General features: G+C 40.1%; 1 protein-coding gene across 2 annotated transcripts in view; it reads right to left on the bottom strand.

Moving 5' to 3' along the window:
- Positions 1-17529, bottom strand: part of MACROD2 (mono-ADP ribosylhydrolase 2) — an 898190-nt gene that overhangs the window by 417912 nt on the left and 462749 nt on the right. For both annotated transcript variants that reach the window (XM_035110056.2, XM_035110055.2), the window contains exon 6: positions 13730-13851. In XM_035110056.2, the coding sequence (XP_034965947.2) occupies positions 13730-13851 (122 nt within the window). The remainder of the gene's footprint in view (positions 1-13729; positions 13852-17529) is intronic.

The raw sequence follows: 17529 nt of genomic DNA, 5'->3' as shown, positions 1-17529 counted from the left end.
AATTTTGAACCAATCAGTTGTTCCATATCCAGTTCTAACTGTAGCTTCTTGTCCCACATAGAGATTTCTCAGGAGACAGATGAGGTGATCAGGCACTCCCATTTCTTTAAGAACTTGCCATAGTTTGCTGTGGTCGACACAGTCAAAGGCTTTTGCATAGTCAATGAAGCAGAAGTAGACGTTTTTCTGGAACTCTCTAGCTTTCTCCATAATCCAGCGCATGTTTGCTATTTGGTCTCTGGTTCCTCTGCCCTTTCGAAATCCAGCTTGCACTTCTGGGAGTTCTCGGTCCACATACTGCCTAAGCCTGCCTTGTAGAATTTTAAGCATAACCTTGCTAGCGTGTGAAATGAGCGCAATTGTGCAGTAGTTGGAGCATTCTTTGGCACTGCCCTTCTTTGGAATTGGGATGTAGACTGATCTTCTCCAATCCTCTGGCCATTGCTGAGTTTTCCAAACTTGCTGGCATATTGGGTGTAGCACCTTAGCACCTTGCAGCAGCTTACAATTTAAAAATGCATTAAAAATAGAATGGCCATAAGAAAATAAAACTAGAAGGGGAAAATAGCAGCATAACATTCTTGCACCCCACTTCCATAGCTTGGTCTAGTTGCCATTGAGGTGACCAACACATGTGGGTCTCATATGACTTAATGCCACACACAGAGAGAGACAGACAGACAGACAGACAGACAGACAGACAGACACACACACACAGAGAGAGAGAGAGAGAGAGAGAGAGAGAGAGAGAGAGAGAGAGAGAGAGAGAGAGAGAGAGAGGAAAACTGCAATGTCAGAGAGAAAGCTAGATTAGGCCCTCTTTGTGTAAAAGCTAGCTTTCTATGTGGAGGGAATTGTTGGTAGAACGTTCAATCTTGTGAGTCTCCACCTTTAGTGGTACAGGAGACATAGGCTTGCCACCTGAGATATAACTAGGACTATATCACATAGTGACACGGGTGGCGCTGTGGTCTAAACCACAGAGCCTAGGGCTTGCCGATCAGAAGGTCTGTGGTTCGAATCCCCACGACTGGGTGAGCTCCCATTGCTCGGTCCCTGCTCCTGCAGTTCGAAAGCAAATCAAAGTGGAAGTAGATAAATAGGTACCGCTCCGTCGGGAAGGTAAATGGTGTTTCCGTGCACTGCTCTGGTTCACCAGAAACGCCTTAGTCATGCTGGCCACATGACCCGGAAAAACTGTCTGCGGACAAATGCCGGCTTCCTTGGCCAGTAAAGCGAGATGGCCGCAACAACCCCAGAGTCGTCCGCAACTGGACCTAATGGTCAGGGGTCCCTTTACCTTTATATCACATAGTAGACAAGGAAGAATCAATACACAGCGTGCAAAGGAGTATAATAGGTGGAAGGGAAATGTGATGGGCAACAGTGAGAGAAATTAAGTTTAAGGTAGTATCTGTCCAACAACAAAAACGGAAATCTAAGAACAGGAGTTGTGGTGGCAGCACTCTTTATCTCTGTCTTTAAAACACAAAGCTGATATATCAAAAAATAATACAAAGCATTTCAAAAATGTATTTTCCAATAATGATAATGCCTATGAAAATACCCATATATACAATTATTGAAACAAAATGTGATTTACTAGATGTAAATGTGAGGATGTGAAGGGAAAATTTAAAGACAACTGTATGAAAACCTTTTTAAGAGTAATGACTTTTGCCAGCACACTCCCATTTTGTTTCTTGATGAAAAGACCTTTAGACTGACTATTAATAGTGCTGCTATTGTTTACTAATCATTGAACTAAGAGGAGCACTTAATCTTGATCCACTGCCTTTTAACTTTGAGGAAATATAAACCTTCCCCATAACAAAAGACATTGAGATAAGGCTAAAAAAAAACAGTTTCAGAACTGTGGAGTGAAGTCCTCTTAATGACCAGAGTTGTTTCTGTTTCACGATGCATGCCATCAACACATTTTTTGATGGAAGGCTGAGAGATGAATACTCAAGTGAAGAGCTTCCAGCTATTTTGTTTCTAAATCTTTCCTTTAATGATTGCACACACATGCAGGTAGTAAACAACACAATGGTCCTATTATGGACCTGAAGTCTAACAGCAATTTTTGGCTAAATGAACATAGGAGCAATTCTGCTGAATGTGGATCTTCTCACTTGCTTATAGCTGAGCCCATGTTCAGGAATTTGTGGGAAAGGCTTTGAATTTCCCAGGCAGATTGTATATCACCAACCATTTTTCTCATCTCATTATTTCTCCCTTCCTCATATTCAGGAGTGCTCACTGGAAGGACAGATCCTGAAGCTGAGGCTTCAATACTTTGGCCACCTCATGAGAAGAGAAGACTCCCCAGAAAAGACCCTGATGTTGGGAAAGATTGAGGGCACAAGGAGAAGGGGGTGACAGAGGACGAGGTGGTTGGACAGTGTTCTCAAAGCTACCAACATGAGTTTGACCAAGCTGTGGGAGGCAGTGGAAGACAGGAGTGCCTGGCATGCTCTGGTCCATGGGGTCATGAAGAGCCGGACACGACTAAACGGCTAAACAACAACAACAACAAATTAGCTTGCAGGACTACCATATCGTGGCTTTTTAACCCTTATGGACTAGTGGGCACATTCTGAATTTTGAGAGCGTGCTGGGAGGGCAACAGTCAGAAAATGGCTGCCATGGAGTGTGGCATCATACAAAATTAGAGAGAGAAGCACCCCGACAACCTTATGCTGACCACAGGAAGTCAACTAACACTGCCAAAGATCTTGATTCACTGCAATTAAATGGTGGGGGAAATATAATTCTGCAAACTGTACAGGGATACATCTTCCATGTGTTCATATGTTATGTAAGCTCTAGTGCGGAAGGTGTGACATTGATTCCATTTAGAAGAAAACCCTTAGTATAATCTTGTGTGGTTCTACTCAGCCAACCCCACTCTGATCTTTTCATCCATAAAATTGGCAGGGCTCAGAAACACAAAACTGCTATGGCTTGCTCTCTAGAGACAGAAAGACTTGTTAAGAGATTTCTCATTTCTTTCATAATTTTCTTCAAGCCTTATTCAGCAGCTCTCAAAGGGCACTGCGATCTCAAAATGTTGAACTACACTGTAGCAAAGGATAATGCTTAAAGGAGGACTTCATAGGGATTATTTGTAGCAAGGGATAGCAGGGATAAATGAGATAAGGATTATAAAGCACCCTGAATACCGAGAGTACTCTAGAAATTTATATAAAAATTACTAATAACATCAAAATTACTAATAACACCAACACCATCATAATCCTAATAAGATCTATCATCTTCCCCATGGATAGAAATATGGGAAAGCTTAGCTGATTATATGTTGTGGTTTCCTCCTTGTAAAATCTAACAAATTTCTCTGCTTATGGAAAAAACTGGCCTTTTGACAATTTAGTTTAAGGCTCTCTACCATCTTTGGCACCACGGAGTAACCTCACAGTTAGAAAGATTCATTACTCTCAGATGTTCAACACAGATGTTAAGAACAGACTGGAGGCAGTTTCTCGAAATGGTGCAGCTTTTCTATATTGCACAGCGTTTGGCATTTGGTTAGGAAACACAGTATGTCTCCCCAAAAAAGAGAGCACTAACTCATACAGACAGCAGCTCTACAGTTCTCTCTGCAGTTTGCTACTGATTTGAGTAGCTTACTCAGATTGCCAGAGGAGGCTGCCTGATAGAACAATGTCATGAGTCAGCCACCCATTGCACACTACAGGTTCCCTAATCCACTACTGGAGTGTGAGGGATATAATGAGTTTCCCAAATGAAGCAGATCCCAGGAATTCCATCAATACCAAGAGTACACCAGTGATCACTAGATCTCACCAGAAACTCCTCCTAGCACCCAGATCAGTGGTCATCAGTCTGGAGCCTTCAGACACAAGACCTTCTCTGTTTACTGAAGTAGAACACTTCCCAGTCCCGTGAGAATCCTGCATTTCCCAGCCAAAGTGGCACTCAATCACCACCCTCACCAGAAATCTCAGACACTTGGAGGTGGACCCCGTCTTATGTGACAGCAGCAGCAAATAACAGCAGTAGTGCTGCAGTTTGCACTCGGTTACTTCTATTGGAGGTCTTGGAGTTGACATTTTAATTTCTCACAATGCCCCTTCTGTAGCATCTTTTCAGAGCACTATAGGGAATAAAAATGGCAGTGTAGTACTGGGAGCTTGCAAGGCACCAGGCAGGGCAGATAACAGCAGAAGCCCCTGCCAGAGGACTGGGGCTCCAACAGTTCTCCAGGCATGCCAGGTGTTGATGCCAAGCCTTTGCTTAAATTGAAATCCTGAGCTCATTTATGCACACTTAAACCTACTGACTGCACTGAGACTCATAACTGTTTAGTTTCTCCACACTATCAAATATTCATATTTTGCTTTTAGCTACTGATGAGGTTTATTAACTAGGTGGAATAAATTAGTCTAGCAGCCAGATTCAAAGAGGGCTCTAATTAATGAGTTAGAGTAACCTCAAAGCTAGAGAAATCTAATTGCTTTAAAATGTCAGACACATCTTTGGGGGGTCATTATCAGGGTGAAGGTAGATGATAACAAGTGTGGCAGTTTTTCTGGGCCATACAATGCTTAACATGCTCAGGTGTCCACTCAGACAACATTTTAACTTGTGTAAAGAAATCTAGCATGTAGAACTGTGGCTCACTTTTTGACCAAATTCAAATACACACACTCAATGCAATCACTATTGAAATTAGTGTTGTATAATATATATATATATAAAATCAGGAGATGATGTTTCCCAGCATTTTCTGTTTTGTTTTGTTTTTGTTTTTTAATTCATGCAAGCATTTCCAATTATAGAACTGTGTGAGTTTCTTTGCTTTATGGAAATATAAACAGTTGTGTGAGGAATGGACTCAAAAGTGAGAGGCGGTCACCAATATGACATTATAAGACAATCCTGCCCCCTAATTTTCAGTTTAGCTAAAAAAAATGGTGTGTGGGTGTGTGCATGCACTTATATTATATAGCAATTTTCCTAACTTTCAAGGTAAGTCATGCCCATAAATAATAATAATAAAAAATCATAATCTTGCTTAATTAGCTGCAAGCCAGAACAGGAAAAATTTTGAGGGAGAGAGAGAACCCTTCAATAAGAAAAACCCATTCTTCCGCCCAGCCTCTCAACTGTCCAACACTGAATGAAGCAGCAGTATATTTCCTTAATTCCATTTATGAATTATTTCCTATAAAATACCTTTTTCACAATAAAAAATATTAGGAATTGAAATCCTCTTTACAGATGAAATTGGTTCTTACTGTTTTTACAGATGCAAGTCATTTTGTAAAAAAATGGTTATAACTGTATTTATTATGTATGAAATTGTGCATTTTTTTATTCTTACACAGATACAAGATTGGATAAAAATGTTCACTTAAAGGGGACAATTTCATGTATTATCACAGAGGGACCCAGTGCTATTTTTCTAGAAAAAGAGGTGCCAGAACTCACCATGAACACCTCCCTTGTTCTTCTATAAGGGCAATGGCACCATCTGAGAGGTGCCAGAACTGAGTTCATGTGAGTTCTGTGTAAAAAACGTCCGGGGGGGACACCTAAACCAGGCTATTTTAATGCAACCTGAAGAATCCAAGTGGCATTGAGAGGAAATCACATTGTGATATTCTGATCAGTTCCACTCATCAAGACATAAACCAGTGTGGTGTAGTGGTTAAGAGCGGTAGACTCGTAATCTGGGGAACCGGGTTCGCGTCTCTGCTCCTCCACATGCAGCTGCTGGGTGACCTTGGGCTAGTCATACTTCTTTGAAGTCTTTCAGCCCCACTCACCTAACAGAGTGTTTGTTGTGGGGGAGGAAGGGAAAGGAGAATGTTAGCTGCTTTGAGAGTCCTTCCAGTAGTGATAAAGCAGGATATCAAATCCAAACTCCTCCTCTTCTCTTCTCGCTCCTCTTTTTTTATATCCCATAGAATTCAATTTTGCAAAGCATATAAAAGAATTCTTCAGGAAAGTACAGGGGGTCTATTTGGCCTTCAGCTCTCTTCTAGAGAGCAGATCTAGTTTAAAAATTGTGCACTAGAAGTTGCCTATAATGGAAGTGTGAAATCCCCATCACAATAAACTAGTACTTAAATGTGCAGAAATGAAACAGGGTGCAGTCATATCTTACTATATATAAGGCAATTCTATAGAGGCCAGCGAGTTAAGGGGGAAACCCAAACTATGAATATATAAAAAAATGACATTTTGAAACAGCCAACACAATGAAATGTATGGTTGTGGAAAATCAACAAGCAAAAGCTTTTTCCTCTCAGATCACAACAAGACAAAATATCTCAGGGACCTTGAAAGAGGTCCATATGATTACATTTTTTGGGGTTTTTTAATGTAATGATTAATAGCAGAACATGAAAGAATTATCAGACACTGTGAGGGCCACAGAGAACTGTTCTTAGGATGTTTTGAGTTTCTTTCCCCTTCTTCAAAGAAGCTTGTGTCAAAGTTGATTCATTTTTACTTAATTTGGCTGCAATATACGGTATGGCCCAAGTAATCACCAGTAATTTTATGAGAATTGGCCAAGTAATATCAGGGAGTGAAAGCTACACATTCTTCCCCCTCCCAATATAATGTTCTTCCTTTTGAATTGAGTTACAGTATTTGCTAAAAAGAGGGATCCATCTTTCCAAGACAGCAATCATTCCATCTCGTATAACTCTTTTGGCCGCTTGTGCTCTTTCCAGAACACACAATAATAAAATAATAATAATCTCTGAGTAAACAATACATCTTCTCCTTTCAGAGTATGCTTAGTAGGTCAAACTTCCTGTGGGTTCTTTTTTTTTTTTTTGCCCTCTTAAAGTTCAGAGGTTTCAAATGAGCTGCTGTGCAAGAGAACACAACCATTAGTCCCCAAGAACCCTAACTGGTATATTACAGAACAGCAACAAGTGACAGAATACAGAGAATTCTTCATTTAAGAACAGGAAGGGTTATTTAGCTTATAGGCATAGAGCTGAAAGTTTATTTAGGCCTGTAAATTCCTATTCTTTCTTTCTCAGCCTGTTGATGTTTAAATAAAGAGATGTTCACAAAGATGCAACTAATGTTCAGATGTTCTCTCCTCTAAAGACAACTTGCCATGCAGTGGATGCTCTGAGATCTCTTCTCCTTGGGTGTGAAAGACAATATTCTTTTCTTACGGTTCATGAAAGCATTATTTGAAAAGATATGTCATCCTAATATATAGTGGCAGGTTTTTTTAATAAAAAAAGGTAACTAAGAAAGCACAGTGCCTATTTTTTGTCAACATGTCAAAGTATTTTAAAGGGAATATATACTTACAGTACTCAATGGGTTTTCAAAATGAAATAAATAAGCAATGTAAGTACATTCCAGTCTTGCTGCGCTTACATGTACACAGTATGATCTGCAAGTTTCTCTCTCCCTGTTATACTAGTAATATAACTCCTGCCCAGTTTCACATTTCCTGGAGGCTCCAGTCATATGTTAAGACAAAGCTTTACTTGTGGGTGCTTTTCTAAACTATTTCTCTTTGGGGTATTTAAATAAAAACCACTTTTGTTTACAGTTTGCAACTTGCAAAATACAAAAGTGCACTAGATGTCCTGTGGGGAGAGTGAAGTAATTTCAAAAAGGTATTTTAATGAAGTTCAAAACACTCACTTTTGGTCCAATAGAGTTAGGAAATGCATAGCTTAACACAGAGGTTTTCAACCTTTTTGAGTCCATGGCTCCCTTAACCAACTACATTCTTTCTGTGGCTCCCCTGTGGGGCTCAGAAGCCCAGTTATGTCACCCCTTGCCTGCAGAGCTGGCAGCCTCTCATCCTTTTTCGAACACGCTCCCTTATGGAGTGTTCCTCAGCCTCCTTTCCTCTCCCCCTCCTTGGGAGTCTTCCGGGCAGCTGCTGCTGCCGTCCCTGGTCTCTGAGCTGCCCCCCAACAAACAAAAAAGAGGTGCCTCCCAGAGGTACCATTTGCCTGCGGAGCTTATAGCCAGGGGTGCTGCAATAATCAGCTTGGCAAGTCTTTGGGAGGCAGAGATGCAAGAGGGCATCAGAGGAGGGAGGGGGAGAAAGAGGAACAGAGGCCAGTGTTGCCCTTGGCACCCCTCACCATCATTCAAGGCATCCCAGGGTGCCATGGCACACTGGCTGAAAACCACTGGCTTAATATATGTTAAAACACTGAGGCTTGGGAGGTTGCTTATGTCTCATGCAATGTGCTTTGAAGACCCAGACAGAGAGTGAACATATGGAATGCTCAGACTGACATGTGACTAAAAGAGGTTATTTTGAAGGAAGGTGTATGATCCCATGTAAGTAGCAGACATTTGTTTACTGAGCAAAGCATCAGCTGAACATTCACTGGCTTGTTCGAAAGATTTGAGAGCTCTCTTGGCTACAATGGGAGTCTATGGCAACATAAGGCATTAGAATATACCTGAGTAGACTGACTCAAAGCCCGTGCTTCTTATGTAGCAGCATGAACTTTTTTTGCAATGCAGATCATGGTTTTATAGTCCAATTTGTTGCACTATTACTAATGCAAAATCCCATCTAGTAGATTCCATAGACATGCCAGTGTCAGGGATCTATGCCATTATGTTGTTGTTGTTGTTGTTGTTGTTGTTGTTGTTTAGTCATTTAGTCATGTCCAACTCTTCGTGACAGCACCACATTTATCCTAGTGGAACCATGAAACTGGTGCAACTACATGGACCAAGAGCCAAAAATTGGATTATTAGGGTTGTGGCCCTCAGATCTCCACCTCACTCTTAGGGATAGCATAATGTTATGCCAGCAAAGAGGTGCCATAAGTTGCTTCCACTGAACTAAATGTAAAGTCCCAAAAGACTCCCCACTACCTCCTCAATGGAGGATTGGATACCAACCAGCTTGTATCACAAACAATGGGGCTTTATAATTCTGTTTTCATATCTAGAGAATGTAAGAGTGCACAACTGGGAATTATGGTAATAAAAGTTTTCTGTACAAACATAATAGGAAAGACCTGTTGTTATTGTCTATCTTTTTAGAACCCTCATAAATATTCCATCTCAAGACATCAAAGAAAACTCACTGTCAGGAACCTCAACTCCACTGCTACAGTTCTAATATTATTTTGCTCATCACAATTCCTACCCCCCCAAAACCCCAACTAAACCTGGATATTATTGTACCAGCTGCTACAAGTGTCATCAGATATAAACATATTGCAGCAGTGATAATTACAACTGTCATCACTGCTAAAACCTCACATCTTGCTGATATCAGAAATGCCCCCCCCCCCAACAAATATTTATGGGAAGACTGAGAAATTAGGACTGCAATTCTGAATCAACCTAACAGCAAGTGGGTCTTATGGGGCTCACTGGAATTTCCAAATAAATGGGGATCGGGCTGCAAGATAAATATTTTAGAATGCAAGATAAATGAGAATATGGATAAAGATCTAACATATCTCCATGCAAATACTCCCAAGAGCTGGTGAATATGAAGCTGAGCAGCTCCCTTCAAAATGAATCTCAAGAAGGACGGATGGAAGTTTCCATCAAAAAAAGTCAGGTGACAGAATAAAGCCAACTTGTAGGCTTTTTAGATTAGAAACTCATTACTATGGCAACGTTCTCAGCTTTACTTTATAATTTACTTGACAGTTCCATAATGTAATTCTAGACTACAAGGGAATTAAAATGTAAGAATGCAGACTCATTTGAGTGGCGAACAATTGAGGTGGCAAACCAATATAGTGAAGGACCCTGTCACCATACGCCACCCCATTTTCAGCTGGCTTAATAACTGCAAAGCATCACAGGGAGATCATACAATGCTCAGTACAAATATTAAAATTTCAAGCTAGTGTTCTCATGAACATTAAGGTAGAAACTATCAGCAGGAACCCAGAACACATTAGAAATTATCTTTACACAAACAAAAAAGGAAACCAACCTAAACCCCTATCAGTTACACTGTCAGCAGCTATTAAGTGGTTGTAGCTATCATTCCTTCTTTGTTGATGATGGTGAAGGAAGAACATAGGTATCCTGTTTTTCCTGCTCTCTCCTTAATGTCAAGATCTATTTATATGTAATGTGAGACATGGGTAAAGTCCTTAGCCATACAACACATCCTTGGCAAACCTTGTGCCCTACAAAACCCATCCAACCCAGCCAGCACAACGGAAATTTTAGATCTCTAATTAGGCTTGTAAGAGAGAGAGAGTGGTTTATAGAAGAACACATTTTGACCTGCATGTGTAACTTGCATCTGACTTGCATGCATTGGGGGAAATCGTTTTTCAGGAAGCGGTCACTTGTCCTCATAGAATCATAGAGTTGGAAGGCACCACGAGGTCCCTAGTCTTTTACCCAATGTGGGGCTCAAACCCACAACCCTGAGATTAAGAGTCTCATTCTCTAACAACTGAGTTAGGCATGTGCTTAAATTTCTCTCCTTATGGTCCAGAGGAACCCAAGATGCTGAGTTACAAATCACTGCATTCAATATGGTGAAGACCAGGTTTAGATATTTTTTTAACACCGTATATTGTACAAAAGACTGACAGTTTTTCACAGCTCAGTTATTTTCTGTGTATAAAACTTTTCTATTTTCATAACAGTCTTGACAAATGCTTGCCTTGTGGATGAAAGAGAGACAATGCTAACTTTATATTCTATTTTCATTGTGAATTTTAGATAATCCTTTTTGTTTCATGTTCAGCCCTTGTTGTCTGCATACTTCTCAAATTTTCAGTTTAACAATATCTCAGGCTTCAGTTGACAGATCGGCTTGAACACCCGTCAACCACATGCAGGGGCTGAAAGGAGGAATACAGGAAAGAAAGCCTTGATGTACTAAGAAGTTTCTCTATATTAGCCCTGGTTCAGGGGACCATATGAACTTCGTCAAGTACAGCAGAAGTGTAGGCTTCCGAGAGAGAGAGAGAGAGAGAGAGAGAGAGAGAGAGAGAGAGCAGATAATATCTCACTCACTCAATGAATTCTAAAGCCATGCTAAACGCAATAGGCCAGTGAACATATCCATAATAGCAGTGAACATATTCAAAATGTTGTCTTCTCAAGTAAAGTTATTGCCTCAGTTACATGGCAGATTTCCACCTAGTCCTTGGAGGTTGCTCGCAAATATCAGATGAATTTGTTTTGCCAGCTGGTATTGCTCCTTCATTGAATGGATTCAGACGGATGGCCAACTAGGCAATTTATCATTTAAAGATTCATAAACTACTCTTCTTTCCAAAGCTATCTCTCAGTTCACAAAGTAAAAAGTAAACTTAGGGCAATATAAACACAGTTACAGCAAATATAAAAGAAGTCTTTTAAATCAGAGCTCTCTAATTTCCCCTTCTGGTTTCTCTTCTGGACAGGTGCACAAACCCCTGTAGGTGCAAACCCTGGATGCAACAGACCAAAAGAATGAAGCTGCTACTTAAAGAGGATGCCATCTAATGAGCAGGAGGGGAGAAGACCTGAGGGTCAATCAATGGTATTTTGCTACCTTAGGCAAATAGTGCCCCCAAGAAGCCAACTTATAGAAAACCAAGGCCAGCCAACATATTTTGGCACCTAAGATGATAATTAAAAAAGAGCCTCTCCCACATCCTGGCAGTAAAATTACAATAATAGTATATTTAAATAACTATTTGATGCCTTTTCATGACCCCTCCAAATCAGCTGCCTTACTCAGCCTAGTGGCAAGGTTGCCGTTGACCTGATCCCTGGTCCTTTAGCATGTTCTGTACACTTGTACACATGCACCTGTATCCATTACCCATTTTTCCTCACTATTAGTGGAACATGGGAAGCTGCCTTTGTACTGAGTCAAACCAGTATCTTGCCATTGTCTATGCTGTTGTCCATATGCAACAACTCTCTCCCCTGCCCTACCCAGAGATGCTGGGAATTGAACATGGAATCTTTTGCATGCAAAGTTTCAGCTGTACAGCTAAGCTATGACCTTTCTATGTAGTGGACAGCAGGGAAGCTAAAGGGAGCACCCTCTCGAGTTGTGGGTACTGCATTTTTAAGAAGGATGATGTGCACAAATTGTTACAAAGATGGTCAGGGATATGTAAAACAAATGCTATGAGAAAGGTTGAAGGGACAGGTCATAGTTAACCTGGAGAAGACTGAGTATAATAGCACTCCTCTAATACCTGAAGGCATGTCACATGGAAGAGGTCAAAGCTCTGCTGTTCTAAAGGGTGGGAATAGAACTAATGAGAGAGTAGATTTCAGCTGAACATTAGAAGAATCTCCTTAACTGTAGGGGATGTTCAACTGTATAACCAACTGCTCCGGTGGTGTGGGGGTGTGATGGGTTCTGTTCTACTGGAGAGGCTGAATCACCAACCGTCAGGGATGTTCAAACTTTGGATTCTCTGAATCAAGCAGGGGACTGAGCTTGGCCACATTCAGACCAGGCATGTAAAGCACTACCATATCACTTTAAGCATTCATGGCTTCCCCCCAAAGAATTCTGGGAGCTGTAGTTTGTTAAGAATTTGGGGAGTTGTTAGGAAGCCTCTAGTGCCCCTCACAGAGCTACAATTCTCAGAGTGCCCCATGAAGAGGGATTGATTGTTAAACCACTCTGGAAACTGAGGAAGTCAGTGTAGAAAAGCTTGGGTATCCACTGCAACATGGTCATGATAGAGAATGGTGAGGGCTTTTCTGTTTGGTGTTTCTGCAAAAACCAAGTCTGCTCATTAACACTGAGGAGGTGCTGGGTCACATGCAAGCTTACAAGAGAAATATACTGAAAATGTGTGCATCATTGTAGGTTACCAAATGCAAAATCTGTGCAACAGGTGAACATTGTGTCACTATCCAAGAATAACCTGCTTGTCAAAAACATTCATCAGAAGCTGGCGATGGGCTGCTGTTAGCATCCACATAAAAAATAATATTACAGCTGGTGCCCTCAATATAAAATATATATACAGAAAAAGTTCATTGATCAGAATAATTACATATAATCCTCTTATCTGGAATCATGTGTGAACAAACAGTGCAATCCAATATATGTTTGCTCAGATGTAAGCCCTATTGAACCAGTAGGATTTACTCCCTCTCAAGTATACAGAATTGTAGCCTTAGTGTAGTAAGAGGAATGGTTTTATATAAAACACTGGTTTGGAGCCTGAAGAAAACAATTGCCATTAATAATGAAATCCAGAGGTCGGAGTTGATTCTCTGATTGTGTGTATGGGTAGTTGTTTTATCTTTGTTTTAAATACAATTTATATATTTGTAGAAAGAAAGAAAGAATCTTTAAAGACATATTACCAGTATGTTAATGTCCATCACAATAGCTTGTGGTAGTTAATACAAACAACAACGGGATAATGTAGTGGTTTACACAAAAACAGGGATAGTACCAAACAGAACTAGCTAGAAATCACAAGAGCAAGTAGGGACGCTTGGCATATGAATAGAAAAGAACATGCTTGCGTAGGATTTTTAAATAAAGAGTTAATGAACCCAAGATTTCAGCAGTATATTATGTTTAGGTCTGGATTTTTAGCAGGGCAGTGTGTTGAATGTCATGGCTTTTCTTATTTATTTTACATGCAATATTCTTGCATTAATTCCTACAATGCCACTTATAGCTAATATTAACTGTTTTCATGATTTGTGGAAGGCTGTCAATGCATCATTCCCGAAGACAAACAACAAATGATAAATATTGTAAAGTACTTACAATAGATCTGATGAGGTTCTCTTTGGCCAATTTCAGGGAGGACTTATAGCAATTTGCCAAGTCTTCCTTATGGCTATCACTAATATGTCCTCGTGCTATAGGGCCCACAGTATGAATGACATCTGCAAGAACAATTAAAAAATCAAGTTAATGTTATCAGATCCTTAATAGGAGCATACAAAATGTCAAAAGATGAACTTCTAAATCTATAGAGCTAAGGCAGAAGACACTGATACAGCATAGAAAACAAATAAACGATAGCTATAAAGCTAACATTTAACTCAGGAACATTGAAGTTAAAACAGAACTCAGGAACAATGCAGGCTGTCTTTTTTATGTCCCCAAATTAGCAGACAGTACTTACTAAAACATTTAAGCTATGGCATAATAATCAACTTTCTATTTCATTACAGTGGTACCTCGGTTTATGAACACAACTGGTTCCAGAAGTGAACTGAACTGAAGCGTTCATAAACTGAAGCGAACTTTCCCATTGAAAGTAATGAAAAGTGGATTAATCCGTTCCAGACGGGTCCACAGAAGCGTACTTAACCCGAAGCATGGGTGTAATTGGTTCCGGAAGTCTGTTCATAAACTGAAGCACTGAAAGTAATGGAAAGTGAATTAATCCGTTCCAGATGGGTCCGCGGCGTTCGTAAACCAAAAATTCATAAACCGAGGTGTTCATAAACCAAGGTTCCACTGTATCTGGACCTTACTTGTACTGACTGGCTTTTACATGTGCAAATCCTGATACTCTTCTCTGCTTCCCTAACTTTCCTGTGCCCAGTTGATATGCTACTGTTGTGGCATGGCTGACACCTATAAAATGCTTTCCATCTCCCCTGCCAGAACACAGCTCCACATTACCTTGGTAAAGTTCAGACTGTTAGATACGTGTGATTTGCCCTAATCACATTGGTGCTTCCCTGTCTCCCATCAGAACATACATGCCAGAGGTGAAATTGGTAATTAAGATTTCACACAATGCAGTTTTCCATGTGTTATCATCAAATCAATGTGGAGCCAGTCCAAGGGTATACAAGGAGGAATGTTTTGTGCCTGCCATGGTGCCAGAGGAATATTTTGATTGGGTCTGACTCTGGTGACCTAAAACATACCTACAAAAGCAAATATGCTTTCCAACCACAGCCTCTCTTGTCTTCAATTCCATTATCATTAACTATATTTTCAGTGGATACTTCCTCTCCCTCTCTTGTTCTACAAGTGTGTACCAGCAGTCCTAATTTTAGATGATTTTTCACTATTCTCAACCTTAAAAAAATACCCAACCACTTTCAATTTTTACAACATGGCTACCACTGAAACTTACTGCCTACCATTACAGAGTATTCCTAGGCTCTCCCAAGCCTGCCAGACTGAAACCACATTTAAATTCTTCAGTTTTCTTTGTAGATCAACAAATGTTAAGATTCAATTGACTGCCAATGGGCAACTCCCACTAGGGAATTCATATTGTCAGTAAATTCTGTGTGCTTGGCACAAACCAGATTTACACAGCTAAACTTTCTAACTGCTGTAAAAATCACACTGAGAAGCACAAAAAAATGAGAAATATCAACCTTTCCTTTTTAATCATAGTTATTTCCTCTAGTTATAGGAACAAAACTGCATTATTTGGTTTCATTAATACATCTACACTACTTAACAGCAAAGCCTGTTAAAATTGTTTCCAAAAACCGAAATCTGAAGTTGACACTTAACCACTTGGGCAGGTGACAAGAATGACAACTAGTGATCAAAACAGGGACATAGACTTTACCCTTCAGCTAGGCTAAGCATTATATTCCATGTGTATTTTATGCAGCACAATAATAAACTCAGAACAGTTGCCGGTGGAATAAACATGGAAATGCACAGGGAGAAATACCTCTTTCCACATTTCAGTCTGGAAACCCTTTCATTACAGCTGTTTACAGTATTTGACCATAACAGCTTGCTCAGTGAACTGTGTAAAACCAAATTTCTATGCATGTGAAATGTTGTTTTTTTTAAAATGGTTACAGCCCCCCTCAATGCCTAACACAGAGAGGCTTCGTTTTACCAATCTGCTAAATGCTTGAATATACCATACAAGTAGGCTACAGCAGTAGGGTCTTCTCATCAGCATTTAGTACTCAGCACCACAATGTGCTGCAACAGACAAGCTTGACATCTTATTGGTGCACTAGACCAGCAAAAGTAATACATCATTCATAATTAACAGTGTCCAAACACTCCATTAATATGCACACATTACATGGTGGCTTCAGAGCTGCAAACAAGGCTACTAATTACTAAACATTTGCACTGATGTAACAGACTGCAGCAATGGGAAGTGTGCTGGTTCAGGTTGCTGCATTTGTCCTTGAATCGGTACAACTGTTTTATTGTTTTTCCAATCAGAATCAGGCCAGCAGCCCTTGACAGTGAGTGCACCATCAATATGGGCCACGCATTGGAGAGCAATTCCTCTAGTAATACAGCTGATTCTAACATACATCCAGGTTCATATTCTAAGCTAAGCTGAGCAAAACATTTTATTTTATTTTATTTGAATTTCTGATATGCCAAACACCAGAAAGAAAGTTGGAGAGTGCAGGCATGTGACCATCACATAACCTTAATCTCCACTGTAATGATGAGATTTGCAATTAGAGACAAGTGTTGAGCTGTAATGGGACAGGAAATATGCCCAAAATCCAAACAGCAATGGAGACTAGTGTAACCTTTAGAAAATCAAGGCCATTCATCCACATATTAAAGAAGCAGAAGGAAATTAGCAAGTTGGAACAGAGCTGAGATCCATACACTGAACAATAGGCCAGGGCCACAGGCAGGGCTCTTCAGAAACAGCAGTCACCTAGGATGCACTGCAAGGCAAACTTGGACTAGAGAGGTGTGGGGCTGTCCTTCCCCAGGCTCCCATTGAATTATAAAGGAAAAGGCTGCATCAAACATCTCTTTTAAAGCCAAATTTTAAAACCCTGAAAAGTTTAAGTACTTTCTACAGAACACTGACACAGAGAAATGAAAAATGCCCACAAAGAGTTACGCAATTAGCAAGGGAAGAGAAACTGTTCCACCGTACATGTGAAACAAGCAAATTGTTGCTAAAGGTTAATAAATATAGCACTGAAAGTGGAGAGGAAGGGAGAAAGAGAGCAAGTGAAAGAAAGAGAAAGGAAAATAGTTCAGGCAGCTGCATTAGTTTTACTTTCATCTAAGGCATCCAATAAAGCTCTTAGCAAGTGACTAAAACACAGGTGAAAATTAGGCAATGAGAACAAATTAGGTAAAATTGCAAACACCAGTGAAGAAAGAAAAAAGAACTGTGAAATAACAAAATGCTAGATAATAGTGCTTGTATGAAAAGTGTTTTAAGAATACATTCTTTTAAAAATGGGGTAAGAGTAATATATGTGGCATAAAAGCGTTTCTAAGGGTGGTGCATGAATATGTTCATTAGAAACCATACTGGACAGGTGAAAATATATCTTAATAATGCACAGTGCTGGCTCTACAAGACAGTCCTTTTTTCTCAAAGCGTACCTTGCTCCAAAGTGCCCATCCAGGCAGAATTAAGGAAAACACATCATTAATATGTATTGTGTATTAGAAATAATATTAATTACATTTTTAATTCAATCCTTCTGCCAAAGAGCACAAGACAGAGTACACAGACCACACCGTAGACAACACTGAGTGTGACTGATCCAAGGCCACCTTTTAAGTTTTGTGGTTGAAGCAGAGATTTGAACCCAAGACTGCCAGATCTAAATCTAACACTACTTCACCGC

This window comes from Zootoca vivipara, chromosome 3, assembly GCF_963506605.1.
Source record: "Zootoca vivipara chromosome 3, rZooViv1.1, whole genome shotgun sequence".
NCBI classification, from domain to species: Eukaryota; Metazoa; Chordata; class Lepidosauria; order Squamata; family Lacertidae; genus Zootoca; species Zootoca vivipara.
This window is presented reverse-complemented; position numbering and strand designations above follow the sequence as displayed.